The 19,222-nt window shown below is 48.1% G+C and overlaps 2 protein-coding genes across 4 annotated transcripts; one reads left to right on the forward strand and one right to left on the reverse strand.

Annotated features, from left to right (window-relative positions):
- Positions 1-2,003: 2,003 nt before the first annotated feature.
- On the forward strand, positions 2,004-5,996 carry LOC123105163 (AP2-like ethylene-responsive transcription factor CRL5). 3 transcript variants are annotated; one of them, XM_044527167.1, is made up of 8 exons: positions 2,004-2,641; positions 2,760-3,342; positions 3,437-3,528; positions 3,757-3,765; positions 3,915-4,003; positions 4,127-4,200; positions 4,296-4,423; positions 5,019-5,996. In XM_044527167.1, the coding sequence occupies exons 1-8, from the start codon at positions 2,308-2,310 to the stop codon at positions 5,606-5,608; spliced, it is 1,899 nt and encodes a 632-aa protein (XP_044383102.1). In that variant the 5' UTR covers positions 2,004-2,307; the 3' UTR covers positions 5,609-5,996. The 3 variants fall into 3 exon arrangements, with proteins under 3 accessions (XP_044383102.1, XP_044383103.1, XP_044383104.1); XM_044527168.1 differs by having other exon boundaries at positions 3,443-3,528; XM_044527169.1 differs by having other exon boundaries at positions 3,446-3,528.
- Positions 5,997-12,444: 6,448 nt separating this feature from the next.
- LOC123107887 (chitinase 2-like) lies at positions 12,445-13,719 on the reverse strand. Its single transcript, XM_044529784.1, has one exon. The coding sequence runs from the start codon at positions 13,623-13,625 to the stop codon at positions 12,807-12,809; it is 819 nt and encodes a 272-aa protein (XP_044385719.1). The 5' UTR covers positions 13,626-13,719; the 3' UTR covers positions 12,445-12,806.
- Between the last annotated feature and the right edge of the window lie 5,503 nt (positions 13,720-19,222).

The following is a 19,222-nucleotide window of genomic DNA, read 5'->3' on the forward strand; positions in this document are numbered from 1 at the left end:
TCTCTGTAAAATACTCCTGCTTATAATTAATTAATTAATTTCTCAAGGGAAGAAAGAAGAAGAAGATAAGAATGGGATTTAATTGGATGGTCCTGCCATCTCCTCTTGCTTAATGAGCTGTTAATGTGCCCCCCTTTATAATTAATTAATTAATTTCTCAAGGGAAGAACTCTTATGCATTTGCTCAGTGTAGGCAAAAAATGGCTGAGTTAGAATAGATCAGCCTTAATGAATATGCTGACCCCAAGCATAGAACTGAAATCAACCCATGGACATTTCATTAAACAGGAGAGTAGCAATCTATTTTAGCAACCTACTCCTGCAATTATTTTCATATATATGTAATTCAACTTGTGTAAACTGTCTAGGGTGCGTAATCTGTCTTCACCTTGTGTAACCATGCTATTTGTTTTACTGGAAGGTTCAAAAAAGCACCTGATTCTTTTGCCTCTTCTGAGTCTGAATCCCAGGGCTACACTTGGAAGTGAGTCTTTTCTTTGGCTTTGCGCCCAAAAGCAGTTGACTAGGGGTACTGTCAGTGCCCTCATCTTGTTCATTCTTGGCATTGCCAGCTTCATGTTCCACACCTAGGCATAACAAAATATTAGTATTTCTTTTTATAAAAAAATATTAGTATCTCAATATGAAACAAGTTGAGGCAAGTATTTCAACAAAAATAACACTGCTAGGAGAGGTTAAATGAACATGCCTTTTGTTTTCCATATAAGAGGGTTAACTCAGCAGCCTTTCAGATATTCTCAAAAGAAAAAGAAAAAGAGCAGTCTTTCAGATGAGAGGTAAACTGAAAAGGCACAGTGGCTGGACATGAGGCGACTTGAGCAAGGATCTATATTGTGGTTGGACACTAAGATTAACCAATCAACTTTTTCATGCTGTAACAGCAATAATAGTAACAGGACTAATCAACATGCAACAAATAATCGATACATAATTATTGGTGCCATTTATCTTTTTATATACTCCCTCTGTAAACAAATAGAGGTCGTATGTCCCATCTCCTATGCAGCGGTGAAGAGAGTTGAAGCAGAGCATGTTTATTTAGGCTGAAGAACAGAGTCCAATAGAACAGAGGAGGCAGAAAACTGAACCCCGGAGACGCTTTGGCACGCGCATAGGAAGCCCGCCGTTCGATGTGCAAGCAAAGGTTTGGGTAACTTCCTGATGAAGTCTATAGGGCTGGCTGGGAAAAGGAATTGGGCATCTCAAGATCACACCACGAATTGAACCTGGGGTACCCTGGCAAGCACCAACTGTAAAGCAAAGATGCATGGTGCCCAACGTTCAGAGATGAACAGCGGCACAACATTCAGAAGCAGCGGCGCAGGTTGTTCCTTCAGGCTAGAGCAGGGGTGGAGTACCTTGAGGCTGGAGCAGGGGTGGAGCAGCGTCCTCCATAGCACTGGGGGCACGGAGCGGAGCAGGGGTGGAGCAGCGTCCTCCATGGCGTCGGCATCCCGGCGCGCGAGCGAGCTGCATGGTGGATCTGGGAGGGAGAGAGGATGGGGTCTCCCCTGAAGCTCACGGCCACCGGCGCCAGGAGCTTGGCGGCGGTGAAGGCCTCGCATCGACGGAATCCGTCGCCGGCTTGAACTCAAAGGTCCAAGTTTGAACTCAATCCGTCGCCGAAGGAACGAGGAGAGGAGCTCGGCGAGGCCACCGAAGGTGGGGGAGGAGAGCGCGGCGACGCGATAGAAGGTGGGGAGGGGAGGGGGAGGGGGAGAGCGCGGCGGCAGCGCGGCGGCGAGACGGCGAAGAGCATCGAGCGGACCGCGGCGGCTAGCCGGAGAAGAGAGTGAGGGCGAGGACCGCGGGTTCGGTCGGAAATAGATGGAGGGGGTTTTCGCAAAAAAGACGTCGCGACATCAAAATCCGAACGGAGGGAGTAGTTCGTAAAATGTGTGTGTGTGTGGGAGGTCAAGACTCGAGATCAAGAGCAACTCATTCGCTTTGCACACACACGTTTTAAAAGCCAGGCCCACCATTCGGCCTTCTCCGCCGATCACACCATACCCGACTCTCCCTCTTCCTCCCCCCGCTCCGCTCCGCTCCCCACGGGGTACAAGAAGCGCTGAGCCGGGCATACCCCGCACACACGCGCGCACAGACCAAAGTCCCCCTTCAAACCCGCTGAGCTTGCAATGGAGAGCAGCGGCATCATTGCGACATGTGCTCCCCAATGATTGATCCTCTCATTCCCATCTAAGCTAGATCTTCTTGAATCTTGAGACCACCACAGCCTCATCCCCAGTCGTGCTCGTGCGCCCTTGCTCCCATCCGCTCCGCCCGATGACCAACGGCGGCCACAGCATGAGCGGCGCCAGCATCGCGAGCGGTGCTGGCGGCTGGCTGGGTTTCTCGCTGTCGCCTCACGTCGCCATGGAGGCGGCGGCCGGCTCCGGCATCGTCGACGTGGCCGGCCACCACCACGCGCAGCACGGCGGGGTCTACTATCACCCTGACGCGGTCGCCTCCTCCCCCATGTCCTTCTACTTCGGTGGGAGCGACAATGTCGGCGCCGCGAGCGGCGGGTACTACTCCGGGATCTCCGCACTGCCTCTCAGGTCCGACGGCTCCCTCTGCCTCGCCGACGCGCTCCGGAGGAGCGAGCAGAAACACCACGGTAAATATCTGCACAGTACTACGATTCTTACTTTGCTACAGTTTGGGTTCCTGAGGTTCTTGGCTTGTAGCTGCGCGTGTCTCTTTATGTTTCTTGGTTGGGCTTGCGGTCTGTTCAGGGGCGGAGGTGTCGGCGCCGCCGAAGCTCGAGGACTTCCTGGGCGCGAGTCCCGCCATGGCGCTGAGCCTGGACAACTCGGGCTACTACTACGGCGGCCAAGGCCATGGCCATGGCGACGCAGGAGGCGGCCAGCACCAGCTGCCGTACGCCATGATGCCTGGCTCCGGTGGCCACCACATGTACTACGACGCCCACGCGGCGTTGCTGGACGAGCAGGCTGCAGCCACGTCGGCCGCGATGGAAGCGGCCGGCTGGATGGCGCGTGCCGGAGACGTCTACGACGTGGACGCCGGCAACGGCGAGGACGCCATCGTGGCGACCGGCCACGACAACCCCGGTGGGTACGTACACCCGCTGACGCTGTCCATGAGCTCCGGGTCCCAGTCCAGCTGCGTCACCATGCAGCAGGCGGCTGCACACGCCCACGCCTACGTCGGTGCCGGCGGCGAGTGCGTCGGCCAGGCGACCGCGGCCAGCAAGAAGCGCGGCGCGGGCGCCGGGCAGAACAAGCAGCCGGTCGTGCACCGCAAGTGCATCGACACCTTCGGCCAGCGCACGTCCAAGTACCGGGGCGTCACCAGGTAGCCGCACGGCACAACCCATCTCACCCCATTGCATGTCATTTGTCAGTGAGTCGCCATCGTCTTCCTCCTCGCGCTAACCCTCGCTTGCTAGCAAAAGCAGGCATAGGTGGACGGGGAGGTATGAGGCGCACCTCTGGGACAACAGCTGCCGGAAGGAAGGCCAGACCAGGAAAGGCCGGCAAGGTACTTCCAAGCTCCAACCTTAATCAATCGAGCTCCCTAACAGCTGCCGGAGTAGTAGTAGCACTTTGCCCCCAGTACCATTTTAGTTAGTAGCTGTACGTACTACTAGTAGTCGTAGTGTACTAAGTAGTGATGTGATTGCACTTCCAAGTGCAAACTAATGAACTGCTCTTTGCATGTCCTTTGCTGGACCTTTTGCCTGGGGATCGATCGTGTCTACATCTTCAGTTTATCTTGGTGAGTAGCCTGTTGCCTGGGAGTGATGCTCCTATCACTTTGCTTAATCTTGTTGGGATCAGTCAATACAAATACTAGTCCCTCTGCATGTTTAATCAGAGGGAGTGGTGGTGCCTAATAGAACTAAAAGAGCTTGTTGATTTGGGCAGGTGGGTATGACATGGAGGAGAAGGCGGCGAGGGCGTATGACCTCGCGGCGCTCAAGTACTGGGGCGCGTCCACGCACATCAACTTCCCGGTACGGCGATCACCTCCTTCTCGATCCATCTCCGGTGTACTACATTGCTTGCTTGCTTGCTTGCTTGTCATCACAATGTAGCCAGTGATTTTGACCATTGTTTGCGTGTTTGCGTGCGTGCAGGTGGAGGACTACCAGGAGGAGCTGGAGGTGATGAAGAACATGACCAGGCAGGAGTATGTGGCTCACCTCAGAAGGTACATCATCACATGCTTGCCTGAACGACCCTGAGAAATTTGCACTCGATCGCATGGTGGATAGACACTCACGCCGGCGACCGCCATTGGTGCAGGAAGAGCAGCGGGTTCTCGCGCGGCGCCTCGGTGTACCGGGGAGTCACCAGGCACCACCAGCAGGGGCGGTGGCAGGCGCGCATCGGCCGCGTCTCCGGCAACAAGGACCTCTACCTCGGCACATTCAGTACGTGCCCCGCCCAAACTAGCTCTTGCTCCCCCTGTTGCCGCCATTAATCAGGTATCTCTGAGACTGCAATCTTGCAATCTCGCCATGGGCACCACAAGATGCAAATCCGCAGCATGCATGCTCCTATCATGCATCATCATCACCGATTCACCAATGTGACAGCAGCAACCAGTTCGTTGTCGCCGCAGCAGCGAAATAAGGCTGCAGAGGCTTGTCACGGTTTAAGGACGCAGGGCGTCCTGTCACAATGATCATAACCTCTGATGTAGCTCCATGATGCCCCTGCGCGCCCTGGCCCTCCCGAAAGAATGAACGTAGCATCGCTCTGCCGATTCTTGCATGCTTTTGGCCGCACTTTTGCGCGTGCGAGGGAGGAGCGAGGGCCGTCCCCAGCCGTAGTGGGTTTACGTTTTTGCGTCGCTCGCCTTTCTCATAAGGCTGGCCGGCTCTGTGCGTGCATGATGCATGCTCTCGTCGCTTTCGTGCTCGGCTCCTCTCCTGTCCTTTGACCGCCCGGGAAAGCCCGGCTGCTGTTTCAAGCTGCGTGTGTGTGTGTTTGATCGTTGGATGCGTGTTTGTTGCGTGCGTGCAGGCGCGGAGGCGGACGCGGCGGAGGCGTACGACGTGGCGGCGATCAAGTTCCGCGGCCTCAACGCGGTCACCAACTTCGACATCAACCGCTACGACGTGGACAAGATCATGGAGAGCAGCACGCTCCTGCCCGGCGACCAGGTGCGGCGCAGGAAGGACGGCCCCGACGAGAGCGCCGCCGTGGTGGCAAGCGCGGCGGCCGCCCTCGTGCAGGCCGGCAGCGCCGCGGACTACTGGAGGCAGCCTGCGGCGGTGACCACGGAAGAGCACAGCCGCCACCACCTGGACCTTCTGTCGAGCGAGTCCTTCTCCCTGCTGCGCGGCGTGGTGTCCCTGGACGGCGACGCGGCTGGTGCTCAGGGGCAGGGCAACCGCATGTCGGGCGCGTCGTCCCTGGCCACGAGCCTGAGCAACTCCCGGGAGCAGAGCCCGGACCAGGGAGGCGGCCTGGCCATGCTGTTCGCCCGGCCCGAGGCGCCGAAGCTGGCGAGCTCGCTGCCCATGGGCACCTGGGTCTCATCGCCGGCGCCGGCCAGGCCCGGTGTGTCCGTGGCGCACATGCCAGTGTTCGCCGCGTGGGCCGACGCCTGACTTGCTCGACTACAGCGTCGTCCTTTTGGCCCTGCATCCACGAGGAGATAGCAAGGTTGTTTAACTAGGACTGGTTACCTAGCATTAGTAGCTGCGTTAGCAAGGAACTGTAAGGTGGTTTTATTAGCCATAGCTGGTAGCTTAGCGGCGCATGCATGCATCTGCCTGGGCTCTCGTGGTTCCTTCCCCAGCTGCGTCTGGGACGAAGGGTTTTTGTAGTATCGAGCCATGGCACGGCAGCAGCAGCGTCGCCTCCGGTCCGGCGGAGAGCCGCCGCCGCTGATCGGAGCTGGATGGGTAGCTGTAGCTCCTGTCTCTAGACCTCCTAACTTTCATCAAACCAAAATGTTGGACCTTCGTGTTCGTGTGGCCTCGCGGCGCGTCTGAACATCTGATTTTTTTATTTTTTTTGAGGGTAAGCATCTGAACTTTCTGATGGGTTTCTGTTTGCTCGGGCTGTGTGTGTAGTCACGGAGTCGCCAGTGCGTGCTGGCTTCCCCGGGATCCTCATGTTGGACGTGGCTTCAGTTTCGTACCGGAATCGCTGGCTGTCCTCGACAGGATTTGCACTGTTGGATTGGAAGGCGGCCGGGTCATACGGAACCCGTACGTACGTACGTGCGTTCCGCTCGTAACGCACGGCAGGGCAGACACTGTTGGCCGCGTGTGTCGGTCCGGCACCATGTACGCCGCCGCCCGCCCGCCCGTGCCGGGATCCGCTCGGGCACGACACCCCGGCGTGCGTGCAGCCCGCTCCGCGCTCCCCGGCTGTTTGCTGGGCGAAGACCCGGCTCCCGCGGCAGGCGCCCCAGGCGAGTCTTGTCGATCTCGTGCCGTGCGCGTCGGCTCCTCTCGCTCTCTCTGGTGCCCACTGCACGCTCCTCCGCATGCAACAACGTGCAGCCATGAATACTACCAGGCCCCGGCCCCGGGCAAATGTGGTGGTGTGTGGTGGTGTGCCTTCCTGTGTGGGTTGTTGGTGGGCGTCATCGTTGTGGGTGGGTAGAGTTTCGTCGTTGGTGACCAAGTCAAGAACTTACCACGTTCGCCTGCGGTGGAGCGACTGCCGTCGAAGATGGAGCTGGAACAACGACCCTGCTACGGTGATTGTGCCAGCAACCACAACCAATGACCCGCCCTTTTTCCGGCCCTAGTCAGCGCCTCCGCGGTCCATACTAGGCATGGACCACCGTCTGTTGGCCTTAGAACTACCTGCCGGCAAAGGCACGGGAACAAACACTGAAGATCGTTGGTGAAGATGCACATGGGATTACATCGGAACTTTACCAACATAGAGTTGCGGTAGAAGAAGAGTTGGTGAAGATCGTTGGTGCAGATTCCCGCAGCTAGGATTTACAACCTGCCAACCGCGAGAATTTTTCCCTCGAAAGCATGATCTCTCTGTTGGTATCCACGTGTACGAAGTTAGCGATCCAATAGCGTTGCACCGTTCAAAACTTAGTGGTGTCAGAGTACTAGAAGGGGGTGGCGTAGCCTTGCGGCGTAACGAAAATTTTCGGTGGAGAATGAGAGAGAGGGGGGCAACCCATGGAGCATGTGTTGCATCCTCCCTAGGGCGGCGCACCAAGGGGTGGGCCTCACCCCCAAATCCTAGCTGCAGCAAGCAAGCTTGGGCGCCAAGGCTAGGGGGCGCCCACCTAAGGCCCATGCGGCCAACCATCCGATAGGCCTTGCGTATGGGCTGGCCCATGGCGCCGATAATATTTCCAGGAGGCTCTGAAAAACTTCAGGTCTCACGGTTTTCTCAAAAACATTTTCGGTTTCCCTGAAACACTTCTGATCCTTCCTCGGAAACATTTTCAACATCTCTGAAACATTTCTGGTGATTTTCACTCAAGCTCCTAATCCATCTAGCACCCAACAAATCTATGACCCTTAAGCATGTGACACAGCAGGTTCGGTAAAGTATAGACGTGACCGGAACTTCTTCCGTTCAATGATCAATAGCGGAACCGTGGACATCCATATTGCCCCTTGTACCCACATGAATAACTATCAAGTGAACCTGTAATTACCATGTGTTATTCCTTTTGCTTCACGATAATCAACAAAACCCAAAGTGAGATTTATCGGCATCTACGTGAACCATTATACCAGTTTCTTTGTTACCCTTTTTGTTCTTTTTTCTCGTTCCCGTGTTCCGGCATCCCTATGAACAATTCACATTGTGTCTGGCCGGAGCAAACCACGTGCATACTCTTTTTTCACACACAGTGCAAGTATGAAATATATCTACATTAAGAAGATGGTAGCTTTTGATTTAGATCATTTTCTCCATACATAATCCATCTAAAATTAATCTTTAAAATTCTTGCTGCGACACGCAAGGATATCTCCTACTTGAACTAGTAGTGTGAAATATTTATTTGACATGCATGAACATTATAGACCTTATTATAGTTCTCATTCTTTAGAAGGAAATGAAATATATTAAATGTCTGGCCCACATAAACTTTTGTATGATTTGTATTGGTCTATTACACACATATTTGTGTAATTTTAAGTATGCTCCTTACTATATTCTCAATTTAGGGAACAAAGCCACATATTAGGTGGGTTGTTGGCTGGACAGGCCAACATAAATTCTACAAAATGTGCGCTTTGCAGTGTGGTTCTTCGGTTGTGGATTTTTTTTTTATAATTCCAAAACTTATTATGCCAATTATATTCCACCCATACCATAAAGGCGGTCGAGCAAACACTGACACCCCCGTGGGGGCTATTAGACGGCCATACAGGACAGTCCTTCCAGTGTTGGAAATGTCCTATTTGGTTTTTTTATCCACCATTTGTGTATATTTTATTTTTTCCTGTTTGTTTTTATACGTATTTACCATCTTCTCTTTACTTTTTGTTTTCTAACTCATGAATATTTTTCAAATTTATGGGTATGTTTTTAAAATTGGGAACATACTTTAAATCGCGTACATTTATTCAAATTAATAAAAAAAATCAATTTTGTGAATAATTTTCTAGAATTCATGAACATTTTTAAAAAATTGTGATTTTTCATAGGCAGATTTTTTCTCAAATCCTCATTTTTTTAAAAAATTCATGACCATTTTTTAAAATTCGTAAACATGTTTAGAAATCATGACCTTTTTAAAAATTCTTGAATATTTTTTCATATTCATGATTAATTTTAATTTAGTATTATTTCTAAGAACATAAAATGGTAGTGTACATGATGTGTGTCTGTGGATGGGGGGGGGGGGTATTTCTCCTCATAATTATGAAAAGTTTCATAAGGATGATTATCATTCTCTTTTAAAGAATAAGTATTACATAGTAATCATCATAGGTAACAATTTTGTTCTCATCACAATCAATTGAAACATCCTCAATAATTGTGGGATCAACACTACTTAAAGTGAATACCATTACTACCTACCAACATGACATCTCTAAACCCACTTCTAATAATATTGCAATCATCATAACTAGGTGTAGGAGGTGCATTCTCATCTTAATATATTTCCTTCTGTAAGCTAGGATTAGGAGGTCTCGAAAGATCATATTCATTCATTGTTTCACTTTCATTATTACAAGCAAGAGGATAATCATTAGGGTCCTTAATAGCATAAACTTCTTCAAACATGTAATCCTCATTCTTACTAGAAAACATATTTCAGACTCAGCATGCTCACTAGCAAAAGGACTTTCAAACCTATCATCCCGAAGCTTAGGATTTTCCATGTCAATACCAAAAGGATTTTTAAACATAACATGCCCAAGCTTAGATTTTTCCAAATTTTCATCATAAGTGATAGAAATATCATAAGAATTTTCATCAAGAGCAAAAAGGTTTTCAAATTTATCCTCCCCAAGCTTATGCTTTTCATGTCATTAGCATAACTGATATTCATAGAATACATACTAATAACTTTTCTTTCCTTTCTTTCTTCAAAAAATATATCTTGATTAATATTCAAAGAACTTACATCAATAACATTTTTTTATTTGAATAATTCATAGCCATGTTCTAAGTCCATACTTTGAACATTAAGTTTGTAAATACAATCAAGTGCACTATTTTTGTTGTTTCTTCCATAAGCCAAACAAGTGAATAAGCAACTAAAAGATAAAATTGCAGGATCTAAAAAAGATACCTTCAAGCACCCACCTTCCTGGTAATGACACGAGAAAAGATCTTATGTCTACTACATACTTCTATTCTTCCAGACTATGTTGAGCCTCAAGTGGATGACCTAAGGCTTGAAACTTCCCGAACTATTTTTGTTGGATTTTTTCTCAGACTTTTTTTGTGGTGTTTTCCTGAAATACCAAAAATAAAAACTGACACTAGGCACTGGATTAATAAGTTAGACAAATAAAGTTGATAAAAAGTATGCCCAAAGTTCTGGAATTGATAGCAAAGTAGCATGCATCAGACAAAAAATATCGATAAGTTTAAGACTTATGAGTGGGAAGAGCATACATCCGTCCCTAATCCTCGTTCCCGTAAGCCTTGCAATTTTCATATGGAGAATCCATGTAACATTTTGTTTTCTTGTCCTACATTCTTTCCTTTTCATCATTTTTTAAATAGTTCTATTTGTTATGGTTTCCTTCTTTGTTTTAAATTAAAATATTGGTTTTTATGTATCAAGATAAAGATAATATATATGCTAGCAAATATATCATTTTCATCTATTAAAACATTGGACAACTCACGTGTTTATTCAAAATTGTATGGCATACATGAAGATTTTCAAAAACACTAAAGTACACACAACTTTTGAAATATATGGAGGATTTCTAAGATGTATCAAAACAATTGTCATGACTCACCTGAACACTTTCTATGACATATTTCAGATGCTACATCTAGGGGATTTTATTACGGTTGGAAATTTATAGTCTGATATGGAGGCCCAGGGTGAAAAACAGGAGGGAGGTCGAGAATTAGTGGGAAGAGGTCATGTAGATCCAGATTCCAAGATCTGGTCAATCTAGCATTTCCTATACTAAGGCCCAAAGTGTTTTTTTTAACTTTGTTCTTCGCATTATTTGTTGGTTTTTTCCCTTTAATTTTTATGTTTTATTTCCATTTGTTGTGCTTTTCCTTCTTTATTTTTAAGCAAATATTGAATTTATATGCATCAAAACAAGGAAAATAGATATGCGAACAAATACATCGTTTTCATCGTTTGGAACATTGGACAACTCATGAGTTAAGAGAACATTCTACGACATACATGGCCATATTCCAAAATATTGAAACACACAAGTTTTTGAAACATATGGAAGATTTCTAAGACGTATTGAAACAATTGTATGACTCACCTAAACACCTTAAACAATTGTATGACTCACCTAAATGTCTGTTGAACGACAACAGACATTTTTTTTGGAATGTCAGAACATATTGAACCAGTAGTGTGAATTATTTATGTGACATACATGTACATACATAGGCCTAACTTTTGTGTAGAAACTTACACGCAGGACATGAGTTCCCAGACTCTCGATTATCATGGTGGGTTGCTTCAATTTGGTTTTATACGTGTCGCGCCGGGCTAAAATTTTTTCCCGTGTGGCGGTGTTTTCTTTTGTTGGTAACAACTTGGCTTGCTATTTGAGTCGATATTTGTTTTGAGAGGAAGGTGGAATTGGTCAGTGTGTGGCTCTAGTGTTGTTACACAATTTAGTCTCGGTGGCAACCAGTGCAGGTTAGGCGAGCTTGTTTGTAGCCCGCAAAACCAATTAACTGCAAGCAAACAACGCACACGATGAGAAGTTTTTTTTGAGACAATCGACGAGAAGTAATACAGAGAGCAAGCATTTCCTATTGGACTCCTTCAGTGCCCATTAACGTGCATTTCATTAACTGGCACTAAAGGCGCTCTTACATGGGCCCGCCCATCTAGGGTGCAATGGGAGAGAGCTTTTTCCTAACCATTTTTTAAATTTCTTTGTTTTCTTCCTGGACTGACCTTGTTTTTTTCTCTTTGTATTTTCTCCTTTTACTATATTCTGTATTATTTTCCTATTCCTTTTTTTATATTTTATTTTTCAAAATGCATGATTTTTTCAAATTCGATGAAACCTTAAAAAATTGAAGAACACTTTTCAAAATCGATGAACTTTTATTAAAGCTTATATTTTTTTTCCAAAATTGATAACTTTTTTCAAAATCGATGACCTATTTTTAAAATTTTGATTTTTTTCAAATAGATGCACTTTTCTCAAAATGAGTTTACTTTTTTTGAAATCAATGAACTATTTTTAAAAATTGGTGAATTTTTTACAAGATCAATGAACCTTTTTAAAATCATTGGTTGTTTTCGAAGTTGGTGAAATTTCTTTTTATTTTTGTGAAATCTCTTTTTTCAAAATCATGAACTTTTTAAAAATTCAAATGCATGATCTTTTTAGTTCATTTTTTTTCATTTTTTGGATTTTCTTGAAAAAAATCTAGCAAACGAGCGGTCGTTCGGCAGTAGCGGCCGTTAGGTGTTTACTTTTTTGAGCGAGCAAGCGCGCTCGTTGGCTGGCCTATATACCAGCGACGCTGCAAGTGCCAGCTCGTTAACTGGCGCAAAACACGTCAATTAGGAGCTACAGACAGAATGACGAATAGCCCAAACAACCTAAACATGCAAAAACCAGCGTGAAGGTAGGCCCACGGCTGATCCCCAGAGCCCCAATGCACCAAGAACCAACATTCCTAGGGAGCATAGAATTTTAAACAATTTTCAGTTCAGATTCTTTTAAATCCACAAATATTTTTTTAATGATATACAATCCTCGAATAGAGCGACATCGTAGGCAGGCATAAGTTTCAAGGAATCATTCCCCGATTGAGTCTAGGATTTATAGCATATGTTTCATATGTTCTTAAGAATGTAATGAACTACTTGCAAGTCACAGCGTAAGCATGTCTGGAAGCATATGAATATGAATAGCATTCTGAAAGTTTGGATCTCATACCAATAAAACATAAAGCATCAACTAACATACATAAACTAACACACGAGGTTACCCTGAAAAAACCAACACATGGGGCTGACATTAAAGATGTAGACGGTGTTGTTTGTGAAGACGCCGCAGATGAAGATGCTCCCCACAATGCCTTTTGTTGGTGAGGAAGATAATGATGATTTATACGGTTGGAGATGGTTGAGTCCAACATGATAAGTCCTGGAAATGTGGACCTAGGATATTTTTTCCGCCTTCATGAAAAATGGAACGGAAATATTAACACCCACACGTGTGGGCGTTTACACATTGCCCACACGAGCCCGCCGTTGATGATGTTGGTGATCATGCCGTATCCGGGAAACCGGCCGGCGGCCAAGTCTGCGAGCGTCCGCCTCCACTGCCCCGTGATCACGGAGTGGGACGACGGCTTGTTACCCCGCGGGGTCATCCAGAACCATAGGGCCGTCTTGAATGAGACCACCGGGTCTGTCTCCACCAGCTCCGGCTGGTTCAGCAGGTCCACGCCGATCGCGCGGCCCGCCGGCCCGTAGTTGTAGTTGTAGGAGAGCTGGATGGGACCGCGGCCATAGTACTGCTTGTCGGGCGCGCACGGCCACTCCTCCCTGGGCTCGCAGTAGTCGGACGGCGGGTCCCTATCCCGCTTGAGGCAGTAGCCCCACGAGTAAGGGCCGTCGGGCGCCGTCGGCCACCCGCCGATGGTCTCGTGGGATGTCTGGCCCAGGAACGCGGCCACCTCTCGCTTCCGCGTGTTGGTGCTCAGCGTCGTGCCGGCGAAGGCAGGGAACGCCGCGGCAGCCGCGAGGAACGCGTCGTACGTGTAGAACCCGCGGGCCAGGCACGACGCGTCGTTGCGGTGCAGGAGGAGCCGCTCGAAGAGCTCCCTGGACACGATGGACGCCACGGCCTTGGCGCCGGTAGGAGTGTTGCCGCAGCCGCTGCACTGGCTCTGGCAGCCGGCGCCGCAGTGGTCGGCCGTGCTGCCGCAGAACCCGAAGCGGCTGAAGCAGAGGCAGTTCGCGCACTTGGCGCCGTTGGCCTGCGCGCCGCACATTTGCGCGCGAGCTCCCGTGGTGACGAGCGCCGCGGCCAGGACGGCCAGGATAGCCGTCGCCGCCGTGGCCAGACTCGGAGGAGCTCTCCGTGACGACATGGTCTGATTGGTTTCGCCTTTGCTGCTGCATATGCATGGCGCTAAATGTCGCCCTTTTATACACCAGATTAAGATTATGATGGGGTTTGTAGATGGAGGAAAGTCGTCGGCTCGCATGTACTGTACTGGCCACTGCAACATGGCGTGCTGTTTTTCCGATTCAAAAACTTATCCTAGATCGCATCTTGAAAAACTTGTAATTCGAAGTCAGAGCATTAGCAGCCGGCCATGTGGGTGAACTAGCTTATTAGGGGCTCTAAACAACGAGGCTCTGTTTGACATGGACGGATTTTAGAGGAATTTCATTGTAGGCACCAACATGTCAAGATGCTTGGACGTAGACGCAGAACTAAGAATGCATGTGATTCCACCCCTTTACTTTTCTAGTCCCGTGGATTATCGTGATCCCTAAGTATCTCAAGTATGAGAGCATCTGAGCCTATTTTGGGCGCACGGTCTCCTGAACTGGTTGAGGCTACGGCGCTCGGGCGTGCTGTCATCTTGCCTCGAGAGGAGGGCTTCTCCAATGTCTCCTTCAACACTGCTTGCCTCTTCGTGATGCAGCGTCTTTCGTCTTCCTCCAGAGATTGCTCGGTAATGGGTTCCGTTCTTTTGGAGGTTAAAATCATGGCAAACGGCCTCTCGTCTGCTTGCTTCCAGCATGTTCATCGACAGTGTAATGTTCTAGCTCATATCCTAGCTAGATCTAGTTTGAACTCTCCTAGTCTTTGTATTTTCTGTTCTGCTCCGGATTGCATCCGGAAGACTCTGTGTAAGTTTGTTGCTTAATTAATAAAGGCTGACGTTCTTTCTAAAAAAAGTATGAGAGCATCTCTTACCGATTTCCTATAATTTAGAGGAGTAAATGGTTGAGTACTCTTTGGAGGAGCATATTTTCTACTCGAGAAAAGTGTCGTTTCTAACCAAATACTTATACTTAACTCCTGAAAAAAACACAAATTCGGTGCAAATTTCATTCAAACTCCTTCATCAAACTCGATTCAACGAGTTGCATAAACTATTTTACATAACTTAAACAAGATTCAAACTAGATTGCATAAAAATTAAAGAAACTACTCGTTATCGCTCTTGTTTATCAACCTTCCCCGTTCTGATTCGGTCATGATCTCCTCGCCCACTCTGTCGCCGCCACCTTGGCCTTTTTCGCTCGCACCGCCTTGGCCCATTCCATCACCACCGCCATCGCCATATCCGTCACCGTTGGAGCCGGAGTCGTCGCTCGATCAAAGACAAATGACAGGCGGCGCATTGGACTTGTACAGGTCGTACAACTGATGCTCCTCCTCGACGCGCTCTAGGTACAAGCGGCGAAGCTCCGTCACGTGTGCCTTGCCGGCTTGCTCCACCTCAAGGTGCTCGCGGGCCTCCTGGTCTTCCAGCATCTCCCTGTGGTGGCGACCCGGGGGTTGACGGGAGTCAATTGCGGTAAGCCATCGGGGAAGTTGAACCGCATCGTGAAGGCGCTCCGACATTATGTCGTACTCCCACGTCGCCTACACGGAATGATCCAATCCAAATCTTCTCGTGGATTTCACGGTCGGTGATATCCGCAACCCACATCCCCCATGCCCACTACTGCACGCTGAGGTATTTCCTCTGCGGCGGCAGCGGCGGCGGGAGTCGGGGAAGTGGAAAGCTCTGCTATGAGAGGAGGAAGCACCACCACGACCAAGGACTCGACACTGTGCGTGGCGGCCTGGATCCGCGATTTTGATCGACAACGAGGAGCGGCAGCGGAGTGGTTGGGGGTGGGCATGGTGAAAGGGCATTTTCCACTTAGTGTTTTGGTGTTGATGACAACGCAATTAGCGGACTAATCGTGTGCTTGAGCTACTCATGTATATCTACATGGCACAAGATGGTTCTTTACCGCTCTGGAAGGGAAAGATAGGAGGCAGCATTTCAGCTGCATTTATTTCTTTGGTCGTAGAAAATCCATACTATTAAGAGGGGATCTACATCGGGAGGTAGGAGTAGAATCAAATTATGTACACAAAATCTATGTTGCACCCACACTAGCCTTCCTAGTTGTTTCGAGAAGAGACTTCAAATCTAACTAGTGTGAAAACTATCCAAGTAGTTGTACCGCTCCCTCTGTGGAGTGGACAACTACAAGCACAACCAATCGGTTGTACCGCGTACATCAGAGGTTGTACCACGTACATAAGCGTTTGTACTGTGCACATAAGCGGTTGTACCGCTCCTTCTTGGAGCGGTGCTACTAGGCCATGTACTGGTCCAACTACCACCGGAGGGGTGATTCCTCAGGTGTGCCAGTTGTTCATGGATGATGGCCAAGCATTTGTTCCGATTATTCTTGTAACAACCAATACAAGCGGGTAACCAAGTGGTTGTACCCTCTGGAAGCCGTGGCCAGGCCTGGCGCATGGGGCAGTTGTACCGGCCCATGTACCACCCCAACAACCGCCCGCGAGGTGATTCCCTCGGGTGTGGGCCGGTGTGGTGGCTGGGTGGTTATTTGGGATATTCTCGTAATAACTGATGGATAACGTAGTAATTTCAAAAAAATTCCTACGCACACGCAAGATCATGGTGATGCATAGCAACGACAGGGGAGAGTGTGATCTACGTACCATTGTAGATCGACAACGGAAGTGTTAGCACAACGTGGTTGATGTAGTCGTACGTCTTCACGGCCCGACCGATCAAGCATCGAAACTACGGCACCTCCGAGTTCTAGCACACGTTCAGCTTGATGACGATCCCCGGACTCCGATCCAGCAAAGTGTCGGGGAAGAGTTCCGTCAGCACGACGGCGTGGTGATGATCTTGATGTACTACCGTCGCAGGACTTCGCCTAAGCACCGCTACAATATTATCGAGGACTATGGTGGAAAGGGGCACCGCACACGGCTAAGAATATGATCACGTGGATCAACTTGTGTCTCTAGGGGTGCCCCCTGCCTCCGTATATAAAGGATCAAAGGGGGGGGGGGTGCGGCCGGCCAGGAGAGGGCGCGCCAGAGTAGGATTCCCCCCTTTCCTAGTTGGAATAGGATTCGGGAGGGGGGAAAGAGGAGAGAGAGAAGGAAGGGGGGCGCCGCCCCTTCTCCTTGTCCTATTCGGACTAGGGGGGAGGGGCGCGCGGCCCAGCCCTGGCCACCTCTCCTCTCTTCCAATAAGGCCCACTAAGGCCCATATACCTCCCGGGGGGTTCCGGTAACCTCCCGGTACTCCGGTAAAATCCCGATTTCACCCGGAACACTTCCGATATCCAAATATAGGCTTCCAATATATCAATCTTTATGTCTCGACCATTTCGAGACTCCTCGTCATGTCCCCGATCCTATCCGGGACTCCGAACTCCTTCGGTACATCAAAACTCATAAACTCATAATATAACTGTCATCGAAACCTTAAGCGTGCGGACCCTACGGGTTCGAGAACAATGTATACATGACCGAGACACGTCTCCGGTCAATAACCAATAGCGAAACCTGGATGCTCATATTGGCTCCTACATATTCTACGAAGATCTTTATCGGTCAGACCGCATAACAACATACGTTATTCCCTTTGTCATCGGTATGTTACTTGCCCGAGATTCGATCGTCGGTATCTTAATACCTAGTTCAATCTCGTTACCGGCAAGTCTCTTTACTCGTTCCGTAATACATCATCTTACAACTAACTCATTAGTTGCAATGCTTGCAAGGCTTATGTGATGTGTATTACCGAGAGGGCCCAGAGATACCTCTCTGACAATCGGAGTGACAAATCCTAATCTCGAAATACGCCAACCCAACATGTACCTTTGAAGACACCTGTAGAGCACCTTTATAATCACCCAGTTACGTTGTGACGTTTGGTAGCACACAAAGTGTTCCTCCGGTAAACGGGAGTTGCATAATCTCATAGTCATAGGAACATATATAAGTCATGAAGAAAGCAATAGCAACATACTAAACGATCGGGTGCTAAGCTAATGGAATGGGTCATGTCAATCAGATCATTCACCTAATGATGTGATCTCGTTAATCAAATAACAACTCTTTGTCCATGGTTAGGAAACATAACCATCTTTGATTAACGAGCTAGTCTAGTAGAGGCATACTAGTGACACTCTGTTTGTCTATGTATTCACACATGTATTATGTTTCCGGTTAATACAATTCTAGCATGAATAATAAACATTTATCATGATATAAGGAAATAAATAATAACTTTATTATTGCCTCTAGGGCATATTTCCTTCAGTCTCCCACTTGCACTAGAGTCAATAATCTAGATTATACAGTAATGATTCTAACACCCATGGAGCCTTGGTGCTGATCATGTTTTGCTCGTGGAAGAGGCTTAGTCAACGGGTCTGCTACATTCAGATCCGTATGTATCTTGCAAATCTCTATGTCTCCCACCTGGACTAGATCCCGGATGGAATTGAAGCGTCTCTTGATGTGCTTGGTTCTCTTGTGAAATCTGGATTCCTTTGCCAAGGCAATTGCACCAGTATTGTCACAAAAGATTTTCATTTGACCCGATGCACTAGGTATGACACCTAGATCGGATATGAACCCCTTCATCCAGACTCCTTCATTTGCTGCTTCCGAAGCAGCTATGTATTCTGCTTCACATGTAGATCCCGCCACGACGCTTTGTTTAGAACTGCACCAACTGACAGCTCCACCGTTTAATGTAAATACGTATCCAGTTTGTGATTTAGAATCGTCCGGATCAGTGTCAAAGCTCGCATCGATGTAACCATTTACGATTAGCTCTTTGTCACCTCCATAAACGAGAAACATATCCTTTGTCCTTTTCAGGTATTTCAGGATGTTCTTGACCGATGTCCAGTGATCCACTCCTGGATTACTTTGGTACCTCCCTGCTAGACTTATAGCAAGGCACACATCAGGTCTGGTACACAGAATTGCATACATGATAGAGCCTATGGCTGAAGCATAGGGAACATCTTTCATTTTCTCTCTATCTTCTGCAGTGGTCGGGCATTGAGTCTGACTCAACTTCACACCTTGTAACACAGGCAAGAAACCTTTCTTTGCTTGATCCATTTTGAACTTCTTCAAAACTTTGTCAAGGTATGTGCTTTGTGAAAGTCCAATTAAGCGTCTTGATCTATCTCTATAGATCTTAATGCCTAATATGTAAGCAGCTTCACCGAGGTCTTTCATTGAAAAACTTTTATTCAAGTATCCCTTTATGCTATCCAGAAATTCTATATCATTTCCAATTAGTAATATGTCATCCACATATAATATCAGAAATGCTACAGAGCTCCCACTCACTTTCTTGTAAATATAGGCTTCTCCAAAAGTCTGTATAAAACCAAATGCTTTGATCACACTATCAAAGCGTTTATTCCAACTCCGAGAGGCATGCACCAGTCCATAAATGGATTGCTGGAGCTTGCACACTTTGTTAGCTCCCTTTGGATCGACAAAACCTTCTGGTTGCATCATATACAACTCTTCTTCCAAAAATCCATTCAGGAATGC

This window comes from Triticum aestivum, chromosome 5A (assembly GCF_018294505.1).
Source record: "Triticum aestivum cultivar Chinese Spring chromosome 5A, IWGSC CS RefSeq v2.1, whole genome shotgun sequence".
Lineage (NCBI taxonomy): Eukaryota > Viridiplantae > Streptophyta > Magnoliopsida > Poales > Poaceae > Triticum > Triticum aestivum.

Bases quoted from the DNA above. Each gene is read 5' to 3' on its own strand.
- LOC123107887 (XM_044529784.1), bottom strand. From the start codon at position 13,625: ATGTGCGGCGCGCAGGCCAACGGCGCCAAGTGCGCGAACTGCCTCTGC.
- LOC123105163 (XM_044527167.1), top strand. From the start codon at position 2,308: ATGACCAACGGCGGCCACAGCATGAGCGGCGCCAGCATCGCGAGCGGT. The intron at 2,642-2,759 runs GTAAATATCTGC...CGGTCTGTTCAG, and splicing joins GAGCGAGCAGAAACACCACG to GGGCGGAGGTGTCGGCGCCG. The intron at 4,424-5,018 runs GTACGTGCCCCG...GCGTGCGTGCAG, and splicing joins CCTCTACCTCGGCACATTCA to GCGCGGAGGCGGACGCGGCG.